The sequence below is a fragment of the Barbus barbus genome (genome assembly GCF_936440315.1).
Source record: "Barbus barbus genome assembly, chromosome: 31".
Lineage (NCBI taxonomy): Eukaryota > Metazoa > Chordata > Actinopteri > Cypriniformes > Cyprinidae > Barbus > Barbus barbus.
In genome coordinates, this window is record NC_136759.1 from 10,709,957 (window position 1) to 10,734,953 (window position 24,997).

Below are 24,997 nucleotides of genomic sequence, written 5' to 3' on the forward strand. Positions count from 1 at the left end.
GATTATAAAAGTTCTTTAGTTTGATACATTTTCGAAACCCTGAATGATCACTATTCAAATCTGAAAAGCTATGCAAAATGTCTTGCCATCATGGCACTAAAAATCCTTGTTTTGTCATCCTGAAGAGTACAAATATACTCACAATTTAACATGGCAAACCTTTCTTGCCATTGTGAAGAGAATCTATTTTATAGAAGTATTTTCTTTTTAGAGGGGACCAAAAATGAAAATAACCTACAGAGACTTGTTCATTCCTAATTGGTTTTAATTGGTAAATGAGTTAATTACATCATTGTTTGATTTTAAATTTGGTTTTTAAAAATGTAATTCCTGAGAATTCCGATTACCTCATTGGTTGAGTTTAAATTTGAACTTTGCATTTTGAAGCATTTCTTCTTTTGTTAAGTATTTATAACTAAATCCATTCTGAAATCAACAACTGATGCTAGTTTACCTTTTCTAAATTTCTAATTTATTCTGTGGATTTAAAAACAGTTTCTTACTATAACTCAAAAAGCCTAAAATGATTAAAATCACTAAGACTAATTGGGTAAAGGATGAATTAAAACACTATTTTGTCCTTTGAAGCAAATCAAATCCGGCTCAAAAGACCCAAGAATCAATGGAATCAATGCAGAGATTATCGGTCGTGTTACGGACATGGTCAGTATGTGAATTTCAAATAAAAAGATGTCCTGTCACATCATCACTAAATGAGCACTGAGCACTTCCTCAATCACGTTATCTGATGTGCATTGTCACATGAATTGCTGTTTCTTATCACATCCAAACAGCCATTTCTGTTTTATTTCCCTGCACAGATTGTTCCACAGACAACATTTGGCTGTTGCTTTATTTACAGAAATGTCGGTTCGACAAATCTGTCACATTTTCACGAGCCCAAAATAGCTATTGTGCCCCTGTGGGTATTATGAGATGCCCACAGCTAATGCTCTGACAGCATCATTTAGGCCATGTGCGATTCACTATATTCAAATTCAAATCTGGATCTTTCCTCCTTTATCCACACCTGTACACATCAAGCAATGTAACAAAAAAGGCCATTCAGAAAAGATGTTAGGGCTCATTCTAATGATCTGCCATCAAAGTTATTGGCACACGCTACAAAGCAGACGCTCTATTCATCAGCCGCTCGAGAAGCTATGCACAAACAGAGGCTGTGCTGTAGTGCAAGTTCACATCAGTGCCGAGCAGATGGTGTCAGTGTAAGGAGAGATGCTGAGGGCCCTTTACACGCTTTTATGTGAACCTTCAGTTACTTAACTCTGTCTCCAAGTGTCTGTGCTTTTGTCGCACGTCACTGTTCCTCGCAGATTCTGTTGAGGATGCCAGAGACCAAATGTCATAATTTGCTTTGCGTCACATGGCTGAAGCTAGTTTAACAGTCATGTGGAAAGCATAAACTAAAAACGATTATTAGGATGCTTTTTTTCTCAGCATTATTTTCAAATAAAGATTAATTGTTTTAACAATGTGGCGGGGGAGGTTATTTTGATATTGTTGCTCTGCGTTTGAGACAAATTTGGGGATTTGGATATTCACACCCATTTTCTATTTTTTGACCAACAAACAGTGGCCCCAAAAATACTGAAATAAAATGCAATAAGTAACAAACTGACATCTGCAAAAAGATCACACTTTATTTTAAGGTTCCTGATATGAATTTTGCTTCAAACTCCTAATTGTCTGCTCAATGTATTTGTTAAGTTTAGTTATGGGGTAGGATAAAGGGATCTAAAATATGCAGAATAAGGCAATAATATGTGCTTTATAAGTACTAGTATGCTATAGGCCAATATGCTAGTAGCATGCATGCTAGTTAAGAGAAGGAATTGGTCCTTAAAATAAAGTGTTACTTACAAAAATACATGCTTTTCCAGAACTAACTGCATATTTTTGAGCATGTGAAAACCCATTCATTTAAATAACTTATATGTGACTCTGGACCACAAAACCAGTCTTAAGTCCCTGGGGTATATTTGTAGCAATAGCCAAAAATACATTGCATGGGGCAAAATTATAGATTTTTCTTTTATGCCAAAATAAAGATCGTGTTCCATGAAGATATTTAGTAAATTTCTTACCGTAAATACATCAAAAATTCATTTTTGATCAGTAAAATGCATGGCTAAAAACTTCATTTGGACAACTTTAAAGGTGATTTTATAAAATATTTAGATTTTTTTGCTCCCTCAGATTTGAGATTTTCAAATAGTTGTTTCTCGGCCAAATATTGTCCTATCCTAACAAACCATGCATCAATGGAAAGCTTATTTATTCAGCTTTCTGATGATGTATAAATCTCAGCTTCAAAAAATTGACACTTAAGACCGTTTTTGTGGTCCAGGTTCACATATATAACCTTTCTGTGCAAATGTGTGTCTGGAAAGTGTTTTATTCTAAATAAATGATGCCTGGATTGATTTTTTGTAAAGCAATGACCTTCATGCTTTTAAGGTGCTTTTATTAATTTTAGAGCCGCTGTATCTGTTCAAAAGGTGTTTAAAAAGCCTAAAAAGCACAGATATCAATGCTCAGTGTGTTTTAAAATCAATTTGTTCCTTAGACTGTATTAATGAAAGGATAAATCAGCCTTAAGCCTTGATGGTCAGGTATCAGATTACTTTGAAACACTTCAGAATCGCCCTTGCAGAGAAAGTCTCGATTGTTCCGTCTCAGAAGGCTGGGATCTCGGTTACGGTTTTAGACAGAAGACAGAAACAGAAACATTCGGCCTCATAATGGACGGTAATAAAGAAAAGTGTCCTTGGTGGCCACAGAATGGACTTCAGTCTCTGCTCGTTCATTACTGAAAATGAGATGGGAGGTGAAATACGAAAATTTAAGTGTAATTTAGCCGTGCCCGAGCAGAACAATCGAATGAGAAATGTGTTGATGTTAAACAGCCCCTCAGGAGACAATAACATTCATTTAATTCCAGCACTGCTGTACAGTGTAACATTGGCATGACAGAAGACGTCGGAATATCCATTGTGTTCACACACAGTTTTCAAAGATTTAAGGGCCTCGGCTGTCTGGCGGCAGAAAGAGAGACAAGGGTGACCTCGGATAATTACCACTGTCCAGTGATGAGCTAAAAAGCACAGCCTTTCAAGACGTCTGAATAAAGATTGTGCGTGCTTGAGTGCCTTCATTAGATTCAGCTCGGCTTGTGCGAGTGCACGCATTACCACTAGTTGACGGAGATTTAAGTGCCCTGTAATGGAGATGGTCCTGACACTCCAGAAGTTGATGATCTCATTGAGTGAAAAGAAAAAGAAAAGATTCCGGATTAGCTAAAATATCAAACTCTAGCTCTATCTAGTGGTCATGTTATCACATCAGCACCTGACACACCAGTTCTTCTATTAGAAAACAAATGTCATTCCTTGAAAAGGAATGAAAAATACTCACAGATTTATATACTGTACAGAATGAATACTGATAAATGGTTTTCTACTCCACGGATGGCACGCAGTCAGAGGGATGAGCCAGATATTTGGATATCCGTTATGAAGTGAAGCAGCACCACTATTGGAAGACGCTCAGTACTCCTTGATCTCTTATTACCATGTGAAACAGCACATTATATAGTGAGATATTATCTTATTATTATACATTACTGACACTCTATCCTCCAATTTGATACGGTTAAATGCTTTGACACAATCTGTATTGTTAAAAGCGCTATATAAAGGTGACTAGACTTGAGAACATTAGAATTGTACAGTAAATGAAAATAGTACTGATGTAAAACCTGTTTTTACATTACAAACATCTGTAACACTTTACAATGAGGTTTCATTTGTTAACATTAGTTAACTACATTAGTTAACGAACTAACAATGAATAAAACTTCTAAATCTTAGTTGATGTTAATCTCAGCATTTATTGGTAACACTTTACAATAAGGTGTCATTTGTTAACATTAATGTATTAACTTACATGAACAAACAATGAACAATGCATTTATTACACTATTTATTAATCTGTCAATGTTAATGAAAATACAGTTGTTCATTATTAATACATTTTAAAGATTAAAATTGTTTCTGTTAACATTAGTAGTTAATGCACTGTGAACTAACATGAACATTTTTCATATAAAAATATATTGTTCGTTATTAGTTCATGTTAGTTAATGCATCAACTAATGTTTACAAATAAGACCTTAATGTGACGTGTTACCCAAATATCATAACATACCTTAAACCAGTGATTCCCAATCATGCTACAGGGAAAGATTTCAGTTTTGTTTAGCTTAACCTGTAAAACAGAAATCATGAGTTATTACAGTTGTCAATCAGTTTAACTCACTGTGATCTTTTAGCCCTTTTTAGAAAGCAAACAAAATGTGTGCTGCTTTTATAAATTAGTGCGAATATCATTTGTAGCTGTATATACTTGCTACATATTGGGTTTGTTTTTCACTCACGGTAAACTATCACTTTTTAATATAATTAATAATGCTGAATGATGATATTCAGTTTCATTTTAGTTCAAAGAAACATTTCTGATCTTGAGTCGGTGCCAGCGTATTTGAGCCTTATTGAGGGGCTGTAGGACAAAAAAAAAAAAAAAAGGTTAAACAACATTTTGTGAAATGTAAGAAAGTTTTGTTAATATCAGCCTGCGCAAAACCCCAGTAGCTGTTTTAGAAGCTAGTTTCTAGCTGGTCTAAGTTAGTTATGTTCTAAAAATATGTTTGTTGCTGGTCCAAAATTGGTCTACCAGGTTGGACTGCCTACTGACAAGCTTTGTCTAGTTAATGACCAACTTGGATTAGCAGATGACTAGGTTTGAAGAGATAAAAATAAAAGATGGACTAGGAAGTGACCAGCTTAGATAGGCAGAAAATATACCAAAGGTACCATCTTAAACTAGATTTGTGTCAGTTATGATGATTTCCCAAAATGCACTCTGAGGTAGACTATTCATTTGTATCATTATTACAGTCTTGGGGAAATTGTGTTTCAGTATGGTGGTTTATATTGAAAAAAACACTATGTTTGTATCTTGACTTGAGGTCTATGGTAACACCAGTATGTTTCACTAATTGACTTATGTCAGTCATAACATGATTTATTCAGCCAGTGTACATTGTGATGAATAATCTTCGTGTTTTGAGATTTTGAATGGCAATAGCTTGCAATCACAGCTATAAAAAACACATTCCAGTCTGACAGAAATGTACAGAGAGAGAGAAAACTGAATCAAGCTTTCTATTGTCAGCCCATTAGTTTTAATGACAAATACACCAAAGTTACCATTTTAGCACCTTATTGCCAGATCCACTGCCTTTTTTCTCATCAATGATTTATTGTGGCATAATCTACAAATTTTATGATGTGTTTAAATGTCAGAGCAGCCATCAGTGAGTAATAAATGCACTCCGGGGCTGCTCGAGTTTAAACCCCAAACAAGCCAGTTGGCTGATGCCAAGGCATAGGTTTCCAATTTTACTCGTTGCATTTTGCACTTGCAGGGAGAGTTATGATTTAGCAAGTCCAAATTGAAAAGAATTACAGCACTGGGAGAATAACTATATTGTCATTATGGAGTCTAGACATATGTGCTTAACTTGGCGGTCTGCAACAGCATGACAAACCAGAGATGTGGTTTCACCTACATATCAGAAAATATTAAAATTCACCTTAATGTGATGCTGACAATTTCATGTCACTTCATAACCAAAGATCCAAACTCATATCAGCCAATAAATTAAGTCAACAGCAATTAAGCAACAAGGAACTGTGATTTTGAACAGACCAGAAAGAGATTTCATTTGAAAACCCTATGAAATCATCAGGGATTTGCCAGGAGCGTTTTTGCACATCAAATTATTCTGGACAAAATCTCAGGTACAAGTGTCACTTATTACCCCTCTTAGCTGTAGCAGAGTTCAAAGGTTACCCACAATATGCTAATTTCTCTCAAGCTAAAGACCTTCTCAAGATTTAACTAGATGACTCCACTTTAGCTTCCTAGCAAATAAGAGAGTCATTCGCCAAGTAAGGCTGCAGAATTAGGATGGATAAAAGCAGTCTCTCATTTAGAAGTGTTTACACTGGCACGTCAATCCTTGCTCTTGGAAATGTCATTATTAGGATTACAGAGCTCAAATATATGAACTCAGCCTTGAAGAGTGGGTACGTGATCATAAAATGGTCTTTAACTCCCTCTAGAGGTTAGGAAGTACAACTAATATAAAGTAGAAATGCGCATTTCTGTTTTTAATGTTTTTGAAAGAATTAAGCCCCTTACGTCCACCAAAGCTGCATTTACTTGAACAAAACTACAAAAAAAATACTAATACTTTGAAACATTACAACGTAAAAAATCTTTTCTATTTTAAAATGTAATTCATTCCAGTGATAGCAAAGCTAAATTTTCAACAGCCATTACTCAAGTGTTCAGTGTCACGCGATCCGTCAGAAATCCTTGTAATGTTAATTTGGTGGTCAAGAAACATTAATAATACAACTGACCATTGTTAAATTTAATTTATGAATAAAGTTTAAAAGAACAGCACGATATTTTTATAGCAATGTAAAAGTCTACACTGTCACTTGATCATTTTAATGTATTTTGTTGGACAAAAAAAACTAAACCAATACTGACCCCAAAGGTTTGAACAGGAGGGAATACATAATTTATTAAAATATAAAACCTCTAGGTATAATTTATACCATCCTTTAAGGACAAATGTTGCTTAGATTAAAAATTTAAATTAGACATTCAAACATAGGCCTATGTCTTTACCTTTAGAGAACACTTAAACGTTTGATTGGTACAGTAAATTACAAGTCACAGTGATTTAAAAACTAAAATACGACATTAAAATATTTTTTTATAACTTTATTCTCTTTTTTCAATAGATCTGTACAACCAAAGAATCAAACCTTGCAATGAGTCTGGCCAAAAAAAAAAAACAAAAAAAAAAAAAAAAAGTCTATGCAGGACTTCTTACACTCACTTAAATAATCAAATGATGAATTATCTAGCCAAGCAAACATTTCAAACCATTCCTACCAACAGAGAACAAATGAGCAGATTTCGAATGAGCAGAAAAGTGTTCCCTTTTGTTTCCTACACTCGCTCCAGTGTTTTTACAAAATACAGTGAGATCTTGTATATACACACACACACACACACACACACCTGGACAAGACTAAAGTAGCGTGATTTTTCATTACAGGAGAGCAGGTGGGAACATTCAGGAGGACACATTTGAACAGATATGAGCGTATGCAAGGAGTAATTTGACTTGATTAATACAAAAACCGTAAAACAAACAGACTTAAAAACAGAACAATGAAACGTTTCGGCTCTGAGGTCGGTGTGGTTCCTTATTCACCTGCTGTAGTGCAGGCAGACCTATAATGGGCCGTGCACATTCACACAGGTCAAGCACATCAATTCCTGAAAGAATGACTAATAATTCTCCTCAAACACAGAAAGGTAAGAAATGAAGAGCTCATACCTGAGATGAACGCAGGACAGTGCAGAAACAAGAGCTTGAGAAGGAAATATTGCAGAAAAACTTCGTAGCATAGTGGAAAACAATGCTATGTAATGCCCCTCACAGACGACTAAAGCTGACGTTCCTTTCCGACGCTGTCAGTTCTCATATACTTTGCGCTCTATACTACAACTAAAGTCAGCAGTGAATATTATAGTTTCAAAATAAAACTGTAAAAAAATATATTTTCTGTTTTTATCCAGATTTTTTGGCTTATTTTTAAGCCAAATATATGCCGTAACAGGGAGCTGATATTTTTCACACGGTGGAAAGTTTATCAAGGTCTTTAAAGGCTAACTGTAGTGCTAACAATCAAAAAACCCACAAAGCCAAGCTAAAAGCCTGGAAACGTCTCCTGCAAGGACGAGCTTCGACATTCTGGAGTCCAACAACATTAGATTAGCAATAATTCCGCTGCAGAAAAAGGGACGAGCCTTGGCCAAAAAGCCATTACATGACTGTAAGAGCATGATCAGTGATAAGGAAAAAAAAAAAAAAAAAAAAAAAAAAAAAAAAAAAAAAGGGAATATTAATCTCTGTGCCATTATACTTTCACAAATTGTACAGTAATAAAGCAGACCTAATGACATCCCATGTAAAACCAACATAAAAAAAAGAGCAATGGATAAGGCTTAAAGCTTTTTATCTTCTCCAAGACAGGTAGGTGTATTAACAGCTTCTAGTAGCCAATTGGGTGGGTTGCTGGGATTGGACACCGTGTACCATGTTATTTACAGAACGCAAAGAGAAATTAAATGGCAATGGGTCTACTAGATGTGATGTTATTGTGAGAAGGATCTTGAATGAGACAAAAGCAAGTGGCTCATTACCCAGATGATAATGCGACATGTGAATCGATGTGCTTTAGAGCAAAATTACATGCATACAAAAACACACAGACCCATTGAATGCAGTTCGTTCACCCAGAGTAGAAGTGCCCTGTTGTCCCATCACGCAGTAGTGTTCTGGTTTTTGTAGTCATTCATTTAGTGTCCCCACAGGTCAGAATTCGGCATAAAGGATGGCCTTTTGCCTTCTGTAGCAGCACCATTCGAACTCTAGTGTCGCTCTGGGTCTATAGACTCAGCATAGTCTTTCCTATAAAGGCCCAGAGGTCAGGAGGGCACAGACGTCTCCTGGATCAACAGACTCTGTAATCGGTGAAGTAAATGAAGTGACCCTTGGTGTCAGGCCAATTGACGCCAAAGGCTGTTGGAGTCCTACAGATCCAGAGTGTGGTGAAGAGGGAGGTCATGAGATGGGCTGCGTATCACCCTCGAAGGCCACACTGTTGTACAGACAGATATCAAGATGGATGACATGGAGCTGTGGTCGTTTATTCCTTGCCGAACTGTACCCAGATCTACAGATCAGCTTTCCAAAACCCACCCGACTGGATGAAGCCATGATAAATGTAAATGCAAACATGATGTCTCAAGTCCCAACATTATGTCAGCAGCAACAACGCTGAGTCTTAACTGCACCATAGTTTTCTTCGTAAATGTACCTTTTTTTATTACTACAGATTTTATCCACGGCATGATAATCCACAGTCGTTTTTTTGTGCTGGAAGGAGTCTGATCGGATGGAAAACATGATCAACCTTTATTTAGTTACAATATCTAAAATTTACAAGAGCAAAGAGTCAAGAAAACTTCAGTCCTTATTGGTTGTTCGGTCATTGATGCTTGACGCTGTTTTTTTTTCTTTCATACAGTACATTGATTTCTTACACAAGGGGATAGAAAAGAAAAAAAGAAAATAGAAAGAGGCAGGATGGAGAGGACAGCAAACCAAAAAAAGAAACTCTCGGAGCGAGTGATGCGCACTTCAGGTAGGAGGAGGTGGAGGACACGCTGGGGTGAGGAGGACAGAACCTGCAGATATTCATGATGAGTGGTGATAATTAAGGGGCAGGCGGGCCACGAGGTGAGTGAGGAGAGGAGGGCGAGGGAGCTCTGGAGGATCAGAAACTGTCCACCCAAGTGCCATAACCTCGCTCTGCCAAAGTGCGGTTGAGCAGGACCAGCTACAAAAAAAAGATACCAAGTAGCATCATGTTATTCATGCTACTCATTATCAAAGACACAAAGGTGAATCATGACAGATGGCCTCTCAAAATGAGTAAGACTGCACACTGAAAATAGAACTACATTAGCATCCACACCAATGCATGAAAAAGACAGTTCTGTCATCTGCCACTTTAAATGCTTAAACTCTTTACAAATTCTGATTGGCTGTCAACGTTTTCATTTATCAGCTAGAACAATTCATTTATCATATGAGTCCAGTGATATTGTTTGTCTGTGCCATTATTGTTCTAGTTTTGCCGTGGACTAGAATCAGGGTTCGTACAGAAATTGCAAAATGAAATTCCAGGACTTTCAAGGACTTTAAGCACAGTATTTTTTGGTTTTCAAGGACCAAAATCAGAGATCTTACTTACCAAACAATACGGTTATTATCTTTCAAATTATAATACATAAACTAATAAAACAATGGTACAAATTAAGTGCAGCTCAAGCAAGGCTTGCAGTGACTATGGTCACTTTAACATTTAAAACTATACTATGGCAAAGTACATTTTCCTATTATTTTATGAATACATGATTGGCCTGAAGAATAAAAGCTATATCATACACTTGGAAAAATATGAGCTATATCATGCTTGTAGACGCTACGGGTGTGACAAACTTAAATACAGAGATACAGAAATACAGAGACTTGGTTCACTAGAATGAGAGAATATTTTAATACTATTTTTAAGAAATTTTCAATTGCAAAACATTTGTCTTTTAATCACAAAACAATGCAGTTGTATTTTGACATTTTTTAACTGATTTAGGGCCCTAACTAACAATTATTTTGGTAATCTAGAAATCTACTGATCATTTTGACAATTGAGTAATCTGATCATTTTTAGTAATAAAATAAACCTAAGTGAAAAAACAGGCTTTAATATGACTATATTTATATATAAACTAATGATGAGGCAATCATAATTGGTTCAAATAAAGTATCAAATCCAAGTAATTACATGGTTTTATTGAACAAAACTGTTAAAATGCATAATGTAATATGCCTAATTGCCTATATATAATATGAATATGCCAACTTAAGTACATTATGTATTATAACAAATTCCAGCAGAGGGCGTCAATGTTTCATTTTCGAGCGTTATTCAATGACGTTTAAATCCAATTAACACAAGCAAACTCAGAGCGACCTTTAATTTGAAATCGCGATGTACAACAAATCGCATGTTTAGAAATATGTTGATGTATTCTCCTGTGTTGGCATAGGTTTGTAAATGATTTACATTACAAATCTACACCGATAACACACAGTTTTCCCAGATGAAAGTTAAGCAACCCAAACTCCAGCATATGCTGAGGAAGAGTTTGTGGACTGAGCTGCTGAGATGGAGACGCTTGTAAATGATAACAGTGCAACACAAAGCGCGTCAGACTTTATATGCGTTCCCAAATGAAACCAAAACGAACAGCACATGCAATAAAAGACCGAGCAATATAATGCAAGCTGAAATATCGCGAGATCTCGTGCGCTCCCAAAAGCCGGGAGAAATGGTAATAATTAACACACGCAGCATTGTTAATTTTGCGTGAAAATATTGTTTATAAATCGAAAACTAATATGAACGCTAATTTCATGTATACTGCCTTTTAAAATTTCAAGTACTTTTCAAGTACCTTTTCATAAATATGGCTGTTTTCAATGGTTTTCCAGGACTTCAATTTCAAAAAGTCAAAATCAAGTACTTCAAGCACCTTGTACGAACCCTGTAGAATGATTTTTTTAAACCATCTCTCTATACTTTCTTTATCGTTATAGTATCTAACATTTCTTAAAATAAAATGATTGAGAAAAAGAAATAATGAATATTCAGTTTATAAAAAACTAAATAAATGATTTTTCCTCCCTTCTCACCAATAATTTATTAAACAAATCAAATAATTTTACCTCCTCTCCCACCATGTTCCACATGTGTACTAATGGAAGTCCTGTATTATTGTCGTAGTTGGTGACCTATGACAAAATTGCCCATTAAATTATCTGTTGGCTGTAAACATCATCAACATAAATGTCATCCATTAATGAATGATTTGAAGACTCACCTGTGCCAGCAATGGAACCCCTCTTGTCATCTCTTCCAGTGCAGAATTGGCCTCTGCTGAGAACCGATCCTCTCCTAATGAAACATCAACAGTGAGATCCAGCTGGAGTGAGGTGATGGAAAATTCTACTTCAATTTTAAAATAAAGGCAAACCTGGAAGTGGGGCAATGTTGTCCAATAACACTTCTGTTCCTTGGAACGGTAATGTCACGAAGTCCGACCTGAAAATCAAAGATCAGTGAGTCCACAGCACAAGACTATGATAAGAAAAAATTATCAAGGGTGACATTTGCTTTAAATATAAAGAACTTTACAGAACAGTGTGGAAACTTTACTAATGAATAAAAAAGGCAAGATTAACCTGATCTGTCGAAGGGTGTCAATCTTGACTCTGTCATAGCCACCATAATCAACATATCGGATTTCCACTTCGGTTGAATCTTTGTAGAAGGAGATGACCTGCGCTCGCCACCAGGCTCCATCTACAGCTGGGGCCGCACAAATCACTCCAACTAAAAAATAAAATAAAAGATTAGACAGAGAAAATGTTATTTTCTGCAGAAAGAGGAATAAGAAAAGAGAAAAAGGGGACTATCTTACCTTCAACAGGCGATGGCAAGGGGGGCGTCCCGGGCTGTGAATAGCACAGGAACATCTGCTGGTCCAGACTGCGCAGGGCGTGATACGTAGGGTGAGTGTGCTGTTGGACAAACAGGTGACCGGCTGATACAATGTTCACCACGATCACCTCGACCGTCACCCCATTGGGCAACAAAAGCTGTAACAGACGGAACCAATGAAGCACTATGTTAAAATGCCAAAAGTCTTGGACTCTGCAAATGTTTAAATCATTTAGGACAGAACTACATGTTTGGGTTAATGTTTGACAAAAATAAAAAGATCCCTGAGGGAAAGTCAGAATCCTGCTTTAGGGTAGGGGCACACCAAACCGTCGCCAAAGAACTAGTACTGAAGAAAGCCAACTGTGGCGTTCCCTCACATCGCCTGCCTCGTGGCAAAAAAGTTGCATTACAGCACACCAGACAGACTACAGCCGACAGTCAACTAGCATGTATGCTTGCACCTGCATGAGAAAACATAACTCTTCCATACCAACAGGTGGCAGTAATCTGCATTCGGTATTCAAACATGAAAACCAGAAGAGCTGGAACTGTGGATATACAAGCAAAGCAACGTAGCTTTCAGTCATGTCTGCTAAGCTGCAAATGGCACTGGCATTGTCAATCCTTGATCATCATCTTGTGGATAAAGAAACTCAGAATTACAGATGTGTGCATTCCCTCTTTACTCCGTCATTGGTTTCTTTCGTCAGTTACATTTTTTTTGTGTGCTCAATCGCTAAGCTGAATAGCCAGTCGGAGTTCTCTCTCGTAAATGAGCTCTGCTGCTGATTCCACATGAAGAATTGTCAAAAAAAAACAGCTGACTAGAGCCAACTGAAAAAAAAAAAAAAAAAGTCACCAGATGCTCAAAAACCACCGACTTTGCCCAAATGTCGGTTTGGTGTCCCAGCTTTAGATGGTAGCTGCCTATGTATTCTGCAGGAGGAGGGGCCAATCTTACCCAGGAAGTCATGGGCAGAGAGGGCAGGGTTAGCGGTGGGGGAGGTGGGGCGTATAAGTTGGTCAGGTCCAAGTCTTTGAACTTCTTCCCAATCAAGGCCAGCGCCTTATCTACCTGCTGCTGGGTTCCTAAGAAACAAACAAAACAACAAAAACAAATTCAAGAAGGCCATGGATATGGAGCAATTTTTGTGCCAATATTCATCAAACAAATCCAGTGTTTTGCAAATAAACACAATCTGCTTTGCAAAGAAAAACTCAACTTTCAAACAAACGCAAAGTGATTTGCAAATACAAAACTCTGAGAGAAAATGCAGAGGTATGGACAAATATATGTAATGTGTGTTACAACTGTGAGACTCATTTGCCTTTTTATGAGGAAACTTGGCTTGATTTTCTCACAAATGCGACAGGCTGATTTTCTCACACGAGTGCAGGCAGATTTTCTCACATGTGCAATTGAGCAACTTTCTTTTCCAAAACAGCAGATGGCGCTGTTGGTCAAGTTACGCCAGTCTCCCGAGACCTGAAACACCTCTTTACCTTTTCAGACCAATATGAGTGGGAACAGGTGAGTTTCTGTCTTACTAGATCTATAATTAACCATTCAGATGTTTTCACAAAGCAACCCTACTACAGTGTCAGTGAAATTCACAACAAGTGCTGTAAAGTTGTTAACATGATTGATTAGTTCAAAAATCAGAGGTGACATGGATAAACATTTAACTAGGCTGTCTTTCCCTATAAAATCTGATCCATTCTCCGTACCTCTTATCCTCTGTTGGATCGCGGGATATAGGATATACATATATATTGATACAATTGTTCAACATTCAAAACAATGCAGGGGTATAACAATATATCGTGTCACAATATATTGTAATACTAAAATGCAAATGTATAGTGGATAGCGACAATATTGTGTACCAAAAATAAAAGCATTTTGAATTTTATTTTTACGTTAAGGTCAAGATTGATTGTCTTTCTGCTATATATGTTGAAACATAGCCTACAGTGGAGGGAAATGTTGTAGGCTACCTCTGCAGTAAAAGTTTAAACAAGTATAAAACTACACATAGATAACCTACTGAAAGGAGTAGGCTAAAGTAATTATACAAATAGGCTACTATACTCAAACTAGTTTAAGTTCAGGTGAGCTTTATTGTGATTCAGCTATGTAAATGTACCAAAATATAATATAAACATTAATATCCCTAACGAAAATTAGCCATGGTTTTACTAAATAAATACCATGGTATTTGTAGTAAAGCTGCCTATATTGAAATGGTAACCTGCAAAAAAAACATGGTTACCACACTTTTACAATAGTAAAAACAACTTTAATTTTCATAAGGGATATCATAGTTTATCATATTTATGTTTATATATAGTAATATACATGCCTCGTACAACATTTCAAACTAAAAGTGGCCTGTAAGGAGATATTTCATATTTCAACCAATATAGCAGCAGATTTTAGTCTGACAATAGCCTGTTTGGAAAAATTCAACTAAAATTATGTAGCTTTTTATATATGGCCGAGCAACATTTTAACTCGTGTTATATTTGATTTATATATCAACTTATATTTGTCCATACCTCTGCATTTTCTCTCAAAGAGTTTTGTATTTGCAAATCACTTTGCGTTTGTTTGAAAGTTGAGTTTTTCTTTGCAAAGCAGATTGTGTTTATTTGCAAAACACTGGATTTGTTTGATGAATATTGGCACAAAAATCGCTCCATACATGGATGATCCAAGATTGTGGCCTTTCATAGAGACTCACTTACCCTCTGTATGGCAGATCTGAAACTCTTGTGTGTAAGGCAGGGTTGAAATGTAGATCTTAGCACCAGAGCTCTGCTTCAGGAAGCTCACGTATCTCCCTTGCTTGCCGATTAGCCGTCCCACTAGATGCTACAAAACCAGAGGAGAACCACAGATATCAAAGCAAGTTTTAATTTATTCATGCAAAAGGTAAGAAAGCTAGCACACTGACAAAAGCCGCTTTGCATGTTTGCTAACAGCTTCCTATCTGAATGTCAAAGAGTTTTCCTTAAAAACTGCTAAAATACTTTCAGATAAACTTTTGACTGATGGATGTAGTATTTAACATGAAGCAGAATCAGGGGTTTAAGGAAATCGTACCTTTGGCACCTCAATCTCCCACACAATAAGCTCAGAGCTCTGGGATTGGCAGGTCAGGCTACCACTCGGCTGGCTGTCTCCCACCCCCAAGGTCGAACAGCTGTCTACTGAATCCATGCTATTCACGTCTGAACCTGTCGGAAGAAAAAAAACAAGGAAAAAGTCAGATGTGTCAAATAAACAATCCACAATCATTTCATTGACTTCAACAAAAGTTTGTAAAATTAACTAAAAACATTCAATCATCTATTTAACAATTTGCCTTAAGATTAAAACGAACATAATAAATGATGTTATCTATAAAATACAAATAAACATAAAAAGGTAAAATATATATTAAATTCATCTAAATAAAAAAATACCTGCCAAGCCAACTGAATAAACATTACCAGCAACTAATCTCGAGATGTTGTGCATATGGTAAAAATATTGTATATACAGTATTGAATATTATATATACTCAATATGTATATTTATTTTATATAAACACACACAAACATACACACACAAAAATACAATGTCTGCTAGCATAATAAAAATCAACAATCACCTGCAACTAATCCCGAAATGTTCTGGATTTTGAAAAAACTATAATCAGCATAGTCGAAAAAAAAGGGCATCCATTCCACACACGCTACAGATAACATCACTGCAACTTATATCGATGACTTTCAGGGGGTCTAAACGGTCCATTCTTTAACAGACATTCAAACACAAATGCCTGCTTAGCCAGGTTTGCCAAGCAACCATGGGGTAACAATAACAAACACAACTAATACAGCTGAGAAGGACCATTAAAGGATTAGTTCACTTTAAAAAAAACTTTTGCTGATAATTTAGTTCATGACGTCACGTAATACGCAATGACGTTGAAAAGGTCACGCTTGATGTAGGCGGAAGTACCGAGTCAGTGTTTACAAATGTGCGGAAGGAGGACCATATACACATATTCAAATGTCTTTGTGTCAGTTTATCGTTTAAAATGCGTATCCTGGGTGTTTTAATATTAAAGAGCCTACTGACTCGGTACTTCCGCCTACCTCAACCGTGACCTTTTCCACGTAATTGCGTATTACGTGACGTCATGAACGCGCATCACAGAACAGAGCAAGGCGATCATTTGTGCTTATAAAACTTGAACTTTTTTATTTATTTTTGAAATGACCGATCGTTTCGCTAGATAAGGCCCTTATTCATCGTCTGGTATCGTTTAAAGCCCTTTGAAGCTGCACTGAAACTGTCATTTGGACCTTGAACCGTTTGGGTCCCAATGAAGTCCATTTTATGGAGAAATGTTTTCAAAAACCTTAATTTCTTTTCGACTGAAGAAAGAAAGACATGGACATCTTGGATGACATGGGGGTGAGTAAATTATCAGCAAAAGTTTTTTAAAAAGTGAACTAATCCTTTAACAAACAAAACAACCAGCCTCTTCCCTCAGGACAAGCACTGCCACCATTGTTCTTGACTCATACCATTAAAACAGTATGCTTATGACAAAGTGCTCTTCTGTTTACTGACACTTTTTCTACAACTTGACAGTGTCAATAATTGCCCATTTACTTGGTTTTAACTAACAAGGAAGCAAACATCAAGGTTCTGTTTCCTTTTTTTCCTTTCTCCAGTGAGGATGGGCGAAGACACTAGCTGCTTCCAGTCTCCACACCCTTCTTAGGTCACAATATGGAGATAGCAGGAGCTGGTGCGATGACACCTCACAAGGGTTCAGGCAAATCACTCACACACCCCACACAGGTGCTTCCTGTTATCAAATCAACAGAGAAATACTCAGTCTGTCTTAAAAAATACTGTAAATGGTCAGTGTCAGTATCACCACGTTCTGGTGAAAACACCTGCTGGCTAACTAATAACAGACTTACTCCTAGCCATTTCCAACACCTGCTCGTAAGCAGGGGGAGTTAAAAAAGCAAGATGGCTCTGATATCCATGTAAGGAAGTTGCTGTAGTAGGGAACGGTAAAAACAGCCGTGCACATGCAGTTGTGCTCATGTAACATACGCTGTTTGGGAATTCAAGCATCTGAGGTTTCCAAAGAGTCTATTCACAGTTTGAGAGGTACCCTTGACTCAGGCTTTTTGTACTACTACATTTGGCCAAATGTCAAGAAGACTGACGCTTGCTGGATTTAAACAAAAAACAAAGCTAATTGAAACAGCAAGCATGCAAGTAACCAATCTCAAACCTTTGCACCTTCATTTTGGATGAAAACTTTTGCGGAAATTTCCTTTACGCTTGATTTGCATTAGCAAACATTTGGCATGATGCAATGCGTAAATTATGTAGGGAAACGCAAACCTAGTGTGATTTGTATCAACAATTCACAATGAGCATACCGCAACCCACACTTTTAAGTGGACCGCAATCAAACAACCTACATGAACTCAATCTCGGTGTTCAAGTGTGCAAAACTGCAAGATGCTCTGAGACCAATGAAATTAACTGAATTCACATTATTCACAGTTCACACTTAAATTAAAATTCTGTCATCCTTTACTCTCATTCATATCACTCCAAATCTGTTTTGATTGTATTTCCCCTATAACACAATATTTTGAAGAATGTTGCAACAGTTCTGGTCCGTTAAGTCAAAGACAATGGGATCAAAAACAATGAACCCCACTGACTTTAATTATATGAACAAAATGCCTATTTTAAATATCTTGCCCGAGTAAGGTTAACTGATGAAGTTACTCATTAAAATGTTTCTGATTATGCAAACTTAGTAGTGTACAGGATTTATATTTTTGGGATTCAGAGAAGAAAGTAAAACTGGTTCAGAATGACTTCAGGGTGACTAAATGACAGAACAGTCATTGTTGCGTTAACTACCCATTTAAGCCCTATCGTTAAAATTCTCATTAACTGTAACTCACCTCCTGATTGGTCAGCTTCTACCTCACTAGCGGCGCCATTCCTAAAGCCTGTTCCATTCAACCGTGCTGCCTCACAAACCGTAGCCACATTTTCTGCAGTAAGCGGAGACTCCTGAGGGGCAATTAGAGCAAGACTCTCCTGCAGTCCATCTCCTTGACCCTCAGAGGCCCTACAAGTCCCTGAAATTTGAATGAGGTCCTCTTTACTCTCAGACACGTTCGAGGACAACCCTGCGCTGTGGAGATCCTCGCTGCTGATGCCATCCTCAGACTGGCACGTGCTACATCCTGAGTCTTCTACCAGAGCTTCCTCTGCCTGCAGCTTGGCCAGAACCGGCGTGGACTCCAACTGTTCCCCAGACGGCACAGTCAACGAGCCTCTTTCCTTCTCATTCATCGGCATCTTCCAGAGCGAAGATGCCAAACAACCATTGACGACGTCTTCGGCTATCTGCACCACCCGTGACTCTGCGCTTTCCACACACTCTGGAGGTACACAAGACTCCACTTTCTTACCATTTACAGCCGGCGTGCTGCTATCGGATGCTTCAGAGCCCTTGTTGTACTGGGACTCACAGCTGCTGACCGCCATGACCTCCTGGGTGGCTGCCGAGATGACCTCGGAGATCAGCCCCGCTGCGAGACGCTGGAGCTCCTGCATGTCTGGACTGGTCTCAGCCGGCAAGCCCAGGTCTCCGTTTTCATGGTGCCGAGTCTCCATGGAGCTTTCTGAAAGGGGTGTGCTGGTGGAATTAGGGAACGAGGTCAGAGTTAGTGGCGTTTTCGGGTTGCAGGACTCCAGCAAGACAGCCTCGCTCTCTGTTGAAGACGTAGTGGAGGGCAGCTCATCTTTTAAAAGGTTAACGGGGAGATTCTGAGTGCAAGTCGGTGCTGAGGTTTCAGTGGCCACCTCTCCCTCAGGTTCAGGCCGCTCTGCTTTGGCTAGCTCTGCGGGACGCTGCTTAGTTAGTGGTTGGTTTTCGACCTGCTTCTTGATTGAACCAGTGCTTGCTAGATCTGACAGTAACTGGCTTGAGGGTTTGTTGCCAATGCCAGCCTCTGGTCCTTTGTGATGAGTGCTCTCCTCCACTGTTTTTGTTGGGGTTGAAGATGACACAGGAGTTGTTGTCTCTGGGTGGCATTGTGGGGGGAGTGATTTTGTACCACTCTGAGGAGTGCTTAGCTGTCCGCTGGCCAACACAACTGGAGGGGTGCCGAGAGCCTCCCCCGCAGTGGCTTTTAGCACCGGCGTGTGTATCTCCGCTACAACTTCCTGCTCAACAGGTCTGTGTTCTTTGGCCTTGACTCGGTCTCGGCTGGTTCTGCGGTGTGTGCTGCTGGCAGCGGGGCAGCTCTTGTCGACCATCCCATTGCTGCCCTCGCCAGAGGAGGTTCGCAAGCCCATAACCGACCCCTCTTCACTTTCGTGGCTGGTGATTCGCTCTCTCTTGCGGGAGATGTACCACCACCAGCCTATGAGCGCCAGCACTCCAGGAAGCGTATACGGAACAAAGGACCGGAACCTCAGTGGCATCTCCTCTAGACCCTAGCAGCTACACCTGCAGATCAACACAACGAAAATTGATTAGACAAACCATGTCAAAGCAAGATGAATGAAAGGAAATTTTGGTGACATGTTACTCTATAAAGGACAAACAATAAACCAGACATAGACATTAAGCTTAACCATTCAGGCTTGTTGCCATACACACACACACACACGTATAACCTTTAAAAAAAAACAAGAAACTAAAGTTTATCATTAACTACAAATAAACATTTAGTTTACCCAAAATTACCCAACCACTACTGCATGAATTTGGTTTATTTGTAATCATTACTCGTTCAGGTGGTTTTTTTTTATTTTCTTTAATTCTCATGTTGCTACTTATTTTGCAATAACAACTGAATTACTGTACATTATCCCACTTTCAACAGCTACCCAATTTAAATGAGTAAATGGATATGACATTAAGGAGTGTAGATTTTTTTTTTCTTTGAGATTGATTTGAGAGATAAATCGAGCATTTTTAGCTGGAAACTAGTTGAAAACACGACCACAGACAGGCCAATCAGAAAGTATTCCAGAGAGCAGTGTAATAAAAGGTTTTATTTCTGTTTTAAGATGTGTTGCCTTTTGGAAAGAAGTGAAAGAATGGGTGACTCCTTCTCAACTTGGGAAATTACACCCTGGTCAACATTTATTCCTTTGTCTTGTTCATAAGTCTGTGTATCATCTAGAAAACAACTAGCTCATGGTTATGTAAGATGCATGGGCACCAAAACATCTTCCATGGAATTATTATATATACTGATGATTACATAGTATGTAATAAAAATAAACTGCATCCTTCCAAGACAAAGAACAAGATATAGAAATAATAGAAGCAGGTAATCAAAACTCATGAATCTTAAAAAAATAAAATATAAATACAACATATTGCTTTGTTTGCAGCCCTTTTGGCCTGACTGCTTTACAGTGAGATAGGGGAGAGTTCTGGGCAGCCATGCAGAAACTTTAGGGACAATATCACATGGCTGACATTCAACCTCAGAGGGTGTTGAGAGCTACGTGCAATGCCTACCTCACTGCTATTGGCCAGGAGGGGCATCCTTTCGGAGTTAAAATAGGACATTCATGCATGCATTTCCATCAAGGGGCCAGCAAATCCCAGTCTCCAGAGGAGGAACACATCATATACAAACCCCTCCCATTCACTCCTGTACATAGTAACCAAAGATAAAGGGGTTTCCGTTTCTCTTCAGCTTCCAGTTAGCGTTTCAGAAGACAGCCTGCTGTTAGCCTCTCTAACTGTCAATAAATAGTGACTACTGAGCATGTAGCGTAAGGAATGACAAATATATTGCAAGAAAGAAACCAAAGCTGGTTCTTAATGTGGAAAACATTTTTAAATGCACTAAAAACTCAGTATCAAAATATATTTAAGTACAAAGTTATAACCATGTCTTGACCATTTGATTTTGTATTTTTATTTTTTTTTACATTTGCTCATTCAGTGTACCTGTATACCTTGTTGCTGTAAATGGCTCTGTTAAAATCTGATCTCATATTCAGTTATGAATTATATAAATTACTCAAGTATTCCTGGAAAATTTAACCAAGCACATAATGTACCATGGACGGTACTTTGGAACACTAACAGGTTAAATTAAAGCTTATACTTTCAATTTAACATGGCTAAAAAGTTGGGTAGTTTGCATCAATGGATACTGTCTGTAAACAGTAAATCCCACCTGATTTTATTGGCCATCTCATCATTTTGAAATTGAGCGCTGATAGACCGCTGAAAATATAACTTAGTTTTTATAACTAGGATGTAACTTTTAAAACTTTTATCATCCTAGACAGCAGCAGAGCAAGAATATGAAAAATTTGACAATTTCTAATTATTGTCTATGGTGGTTACAGCCCTGTTTAAGTGCCATGCTAACAGAATCTGAAGCATCAATTATTGTAAAGTTCCTCATATCATTAGCAGGATCAATGTCAAACAATGCTGACCATATCAAAGTTGTAATATTATAATATATCATTTGATGCCTCTGTACAACATGGCAGGAAAATTAGTAAATTACTCCGATCATAGTGTTGACCACATTCTTCAAGAAAAATAAGTGTTCATAAACGACAACAAACCAAAATCTGGCCCCAAAGTAGGTAGTCCCTACTAAGCTACAGCATCACTCAAGTGTAATACTAGTGTTAACGAAGATTTGAGTTAAAAAGTCAGTCTTAGACTGCATTAAGAAACGTACCATATTTTGATGACAGGGTTACAAGATCCGCAAACCTCTTTGAAAATGTACAGAAGAAAATTTCATACAGCATTTATTCTGACCCCCAGAAATTGAAACACCATCAATTAAAGTTTTTGTAACACTTTACTTGAAGGGGTGTGCATAAGACTGACACAACACCTTCATAATCATGACAGGACATTTGCTCAGTTATGTCATTTTTAATGCAAAGATGACATTATTTGACCTAACCCTACGCCATAAAGACATCTCAAACAATGTCATCTTTGCATTAAAAATTACATAACTGAGCAAATGACACTTGATGATAGTTGTCATAAACATGCATAAAAAACCTTCATATTCATGACATGTGTCATGTCATGATTATGAAGGTGTAATGTTATGATTATGCACACCCCTTCAAGTAAAGTGTAACCAAAGTTACTCACTTTAAGTGCCACAAATGATGTCCCACTTCACCAAACAATTTCTATATCAGACATTATTAGTAGCTCTTACTTTTCTCTACAGCAAGAAACTGTAATAGCACTAACTATGGAGGGTTGGTCACACAATGCAAGAGCCATAATATTAATACTACACTGTCTGTTAACGCTATCAGTCTCGAGTCCACGTTCCAAGCAGCCATGTTAACCAAATGTAGTCGCATGCTGTAGTTTCTGCCCAGTAAAGTTCTCCTGAACCAGTTTCAGCCCTGTGTTCACCTTCAGCACGAGGTTAAATAAACGCTCGCTGTCAGATCACGGCCTGGGCGCGTGCGCGAGCGGACCATAGAGAAAGAACCGAGCGCGTGCTGCACGGTGGCCGTTCGACCTTGGGGAGGTGTGGAGATAACGGAGAGGGCACCGTAGCCAGTCATTCGCGCAACACGTTACATACGAACTCATTGATCGCAAGTAAGCGGCTTACTAGTGCTGCTGCATTCAGAATACAAAAGCGAACATGTGAACACTCCGGTGATTGAAGTGATACTGACGCGCACCGGCTGCTGCTGGAGAATTACACCGGAGAGCGTTTTATCACACTGGCACTGCGGCGAAAGTCAATGATATAACACGACATAATGTGTGCATAAAAGTGCACGTCTTGACTGAGACAAAATAAGGCACCTTGCGGCCAGATGTCTGCGAGGTTGCATTGCATGCTGCGCGTGTTAGCAGTCAGGCTAACTGTTCACTGCCGCTATAAGGACTGATAAGCGAAATGAGAGAAATAAAAGCAGAAGCTTCCACGGTTTATGACAGCAATGAAACCACACACACAACCGAGGTGATTAAATAAAGAAAAGCACACAAAACCAGTTAGCGAGGTGATATTGACCTACAGTGCGCGTGGTAGGCCGCTGAATGAATTACAGCCCCATGCAGCTATTTCCATCTGAAGTACTGACCGCTTCAAGTATCTTGACTTAAAACCGATTTCACCGGGGTAACCCTCCACTAAGACCTCCTCCTTCACAGCGTCCCTGAATTATCCATGAGTTCACAGAAACCGCTCGTCCATGTGGCTCGGTACATAATTCAGCTGAATGAAGGTGTGAGTTGACTTAAAGGCGCAAAGAACAAAGAGCATATGTTCTCCCTGTCATACTCCAAAACGACCACACTAATGATACACGCTCCAAGTACCATTAACATCTGGACCTTAAAATATGGAAACGACAATTCCCTAATGGAAAATCCAGATTATAATGGCTTCTAGCTGGTCTTTAACTGGTAGGACCAGCAGCAAATCAGCAACCAGTTGATGAAACCAGCTTAAAATGGTCAAGATGGTTTGTGGAGTAACGTTATATAACTTAACCTGCTACTGATCAACTTAAAAACTACATTAGGTAACGTTATATCTTCCAAAACATGGTCGTAGCAACTGAAGGTGGTCAAGATTAGTTTTTTTGCTAAATAGTATTAGGTCTATAAGCTAATAATGATAGATTTCACTGCAGTTCCTCAATTAGACGCCTTTAATTAATGTGCAAGACCTGTTATTTATCCATTAGAGTTGAAGTCAGATTTGGCGACACCGTTAGCCGCTATAGCTAAAGCGTTAAAGGCGCTTCAGATAGCACTGGCGCAATGTCAAACACACGCTGTCGAACCAATGAAGGTGGAAATCATTTTTGAAGATGAAATGACTGCATGTGAGACGGATACAATCTGTTTGGATGTCAGGCAAAAGGCGACAGCAGGACTAATCAGAGAGACGGCTAAAATGGGCTCCCTCTCTGCGCTATTTAAGCTTCACCTATCAGCATATATGAGGTAAGTTAAAACCCCGAACTCACGGTTTAATTATACTCACTGTGTTTATGCGTCCCTCGCACCGCCACCGTATAATATTAATGTTACGTGTTCAAGGCCCAGCACAATCCCAAAGTGTCCCCCCGCTTTTCGCGTGTGTATGTGTGTGTGTCTCTTGTCTCTCCTCCCCACGTGTTGACCGTCCTAACGCACACTCTAAAAACAGAGACGCATCAGCTGATCAAATCTCGTGATAAGTCCACTGTCAGTGTTAATGTAAGGAATCATCGCGAGATCACAGTGGTCTCGGACTTCACGAGGCTGCTGAGGACAGAGTCGTTTCTTTATAATGTAAAGGGAGTAATAAGTAAATGTGACAGAAAGACTCAAAAATAGATTTAAGGATTGTAGCTCAAAATATGTTTAAAGGTAAAGTAAAAACAGCAGCAGTTAATGTTACTGACATGGCAGTTGGCTGCTAAACTTTGAACTTTGCCCCTGGATATGATAAAAGCCTGGTACACTGGAGGTTTGCCACATTTTAAAAGATCACAGTGACTGTTATATATATATATATATATATATATATATATATATAAAAAAAATTCATCTAAAACTATTTTAAACAGCATTTAAATCTTTTGATTTTTGTATTACATGCAAATTATTATA

General features: G+C 38.2%; 1 protein-coding gene across 1 annotated transcript; it reads right to left on the reverse strand.

Annotated features, from left to right (window-relative positions):
* Positions 1 to 6,873: 6,873 nt before the first annotated feature.
* Positions 6,874 to 24,543, reverse strand: akap1b (A kinase (PRKA) anchor protein 1b). Its single transcript, XM_079387265.1, has 11 exons — positions 24,387 to 24,543; positions 18,303 to 19,861; positions 15,409 to 15,542; positions 15,051 to 15,177; positions 13,264 to 13,391; positions 12,280 to 12,457; positions 12,041 to 12,191; positions 11,833 to 11,900; positions 11,680 to 11,753; positions 11,525 to 11,590; positions 6,874 to 9,572 (listed from the first exon to the last, which is right to left on the reverse strand). The coding sequence occupies exons 2-11, from the start codon at positions 19,834 to 19,836 to the stop codon at positions 9,510 to 9,512; spliced, it is 2,523 nt and encodes an 840-aa protein (XP_079243391.1). The 5' UTR covers positions 19,837 to 19,861; positions 24,387 to 24,543; the 3' UTR covers positions 6,874 to 9,509.
* Positions 24,544 to 24,997: the final 454 nt, after the last annotated feature.

What these genes read in the sequence shown, in the direction of transcription:
- akap1b (XM_079387265.1), bottom strand. Translation starts at nt 19,836, where the DNA reads ATGCCACTGAGGTTCCGGTCCTTTGTTCCGTATACGCTTCCTGGAGTG. An exon ending in CTTGCCATCGCCTGTTGAAG is followed by an intron (nt 12,192 to 12,279) that starts GTAAGATAGTCC and finishes TTTATTTTTTAG; the next exon opens with TTGGAGTGATTTGTGCGGCC. An exon ending in GGAACATGGTGGGAGAGGAG is followed by an intron (nt 9,573 to 11,524) that starts GTAAAATTATTT and finishes TTTTTTTTGTAG; the next exon opens with CTGGTCCTGCTCAACCGCAC.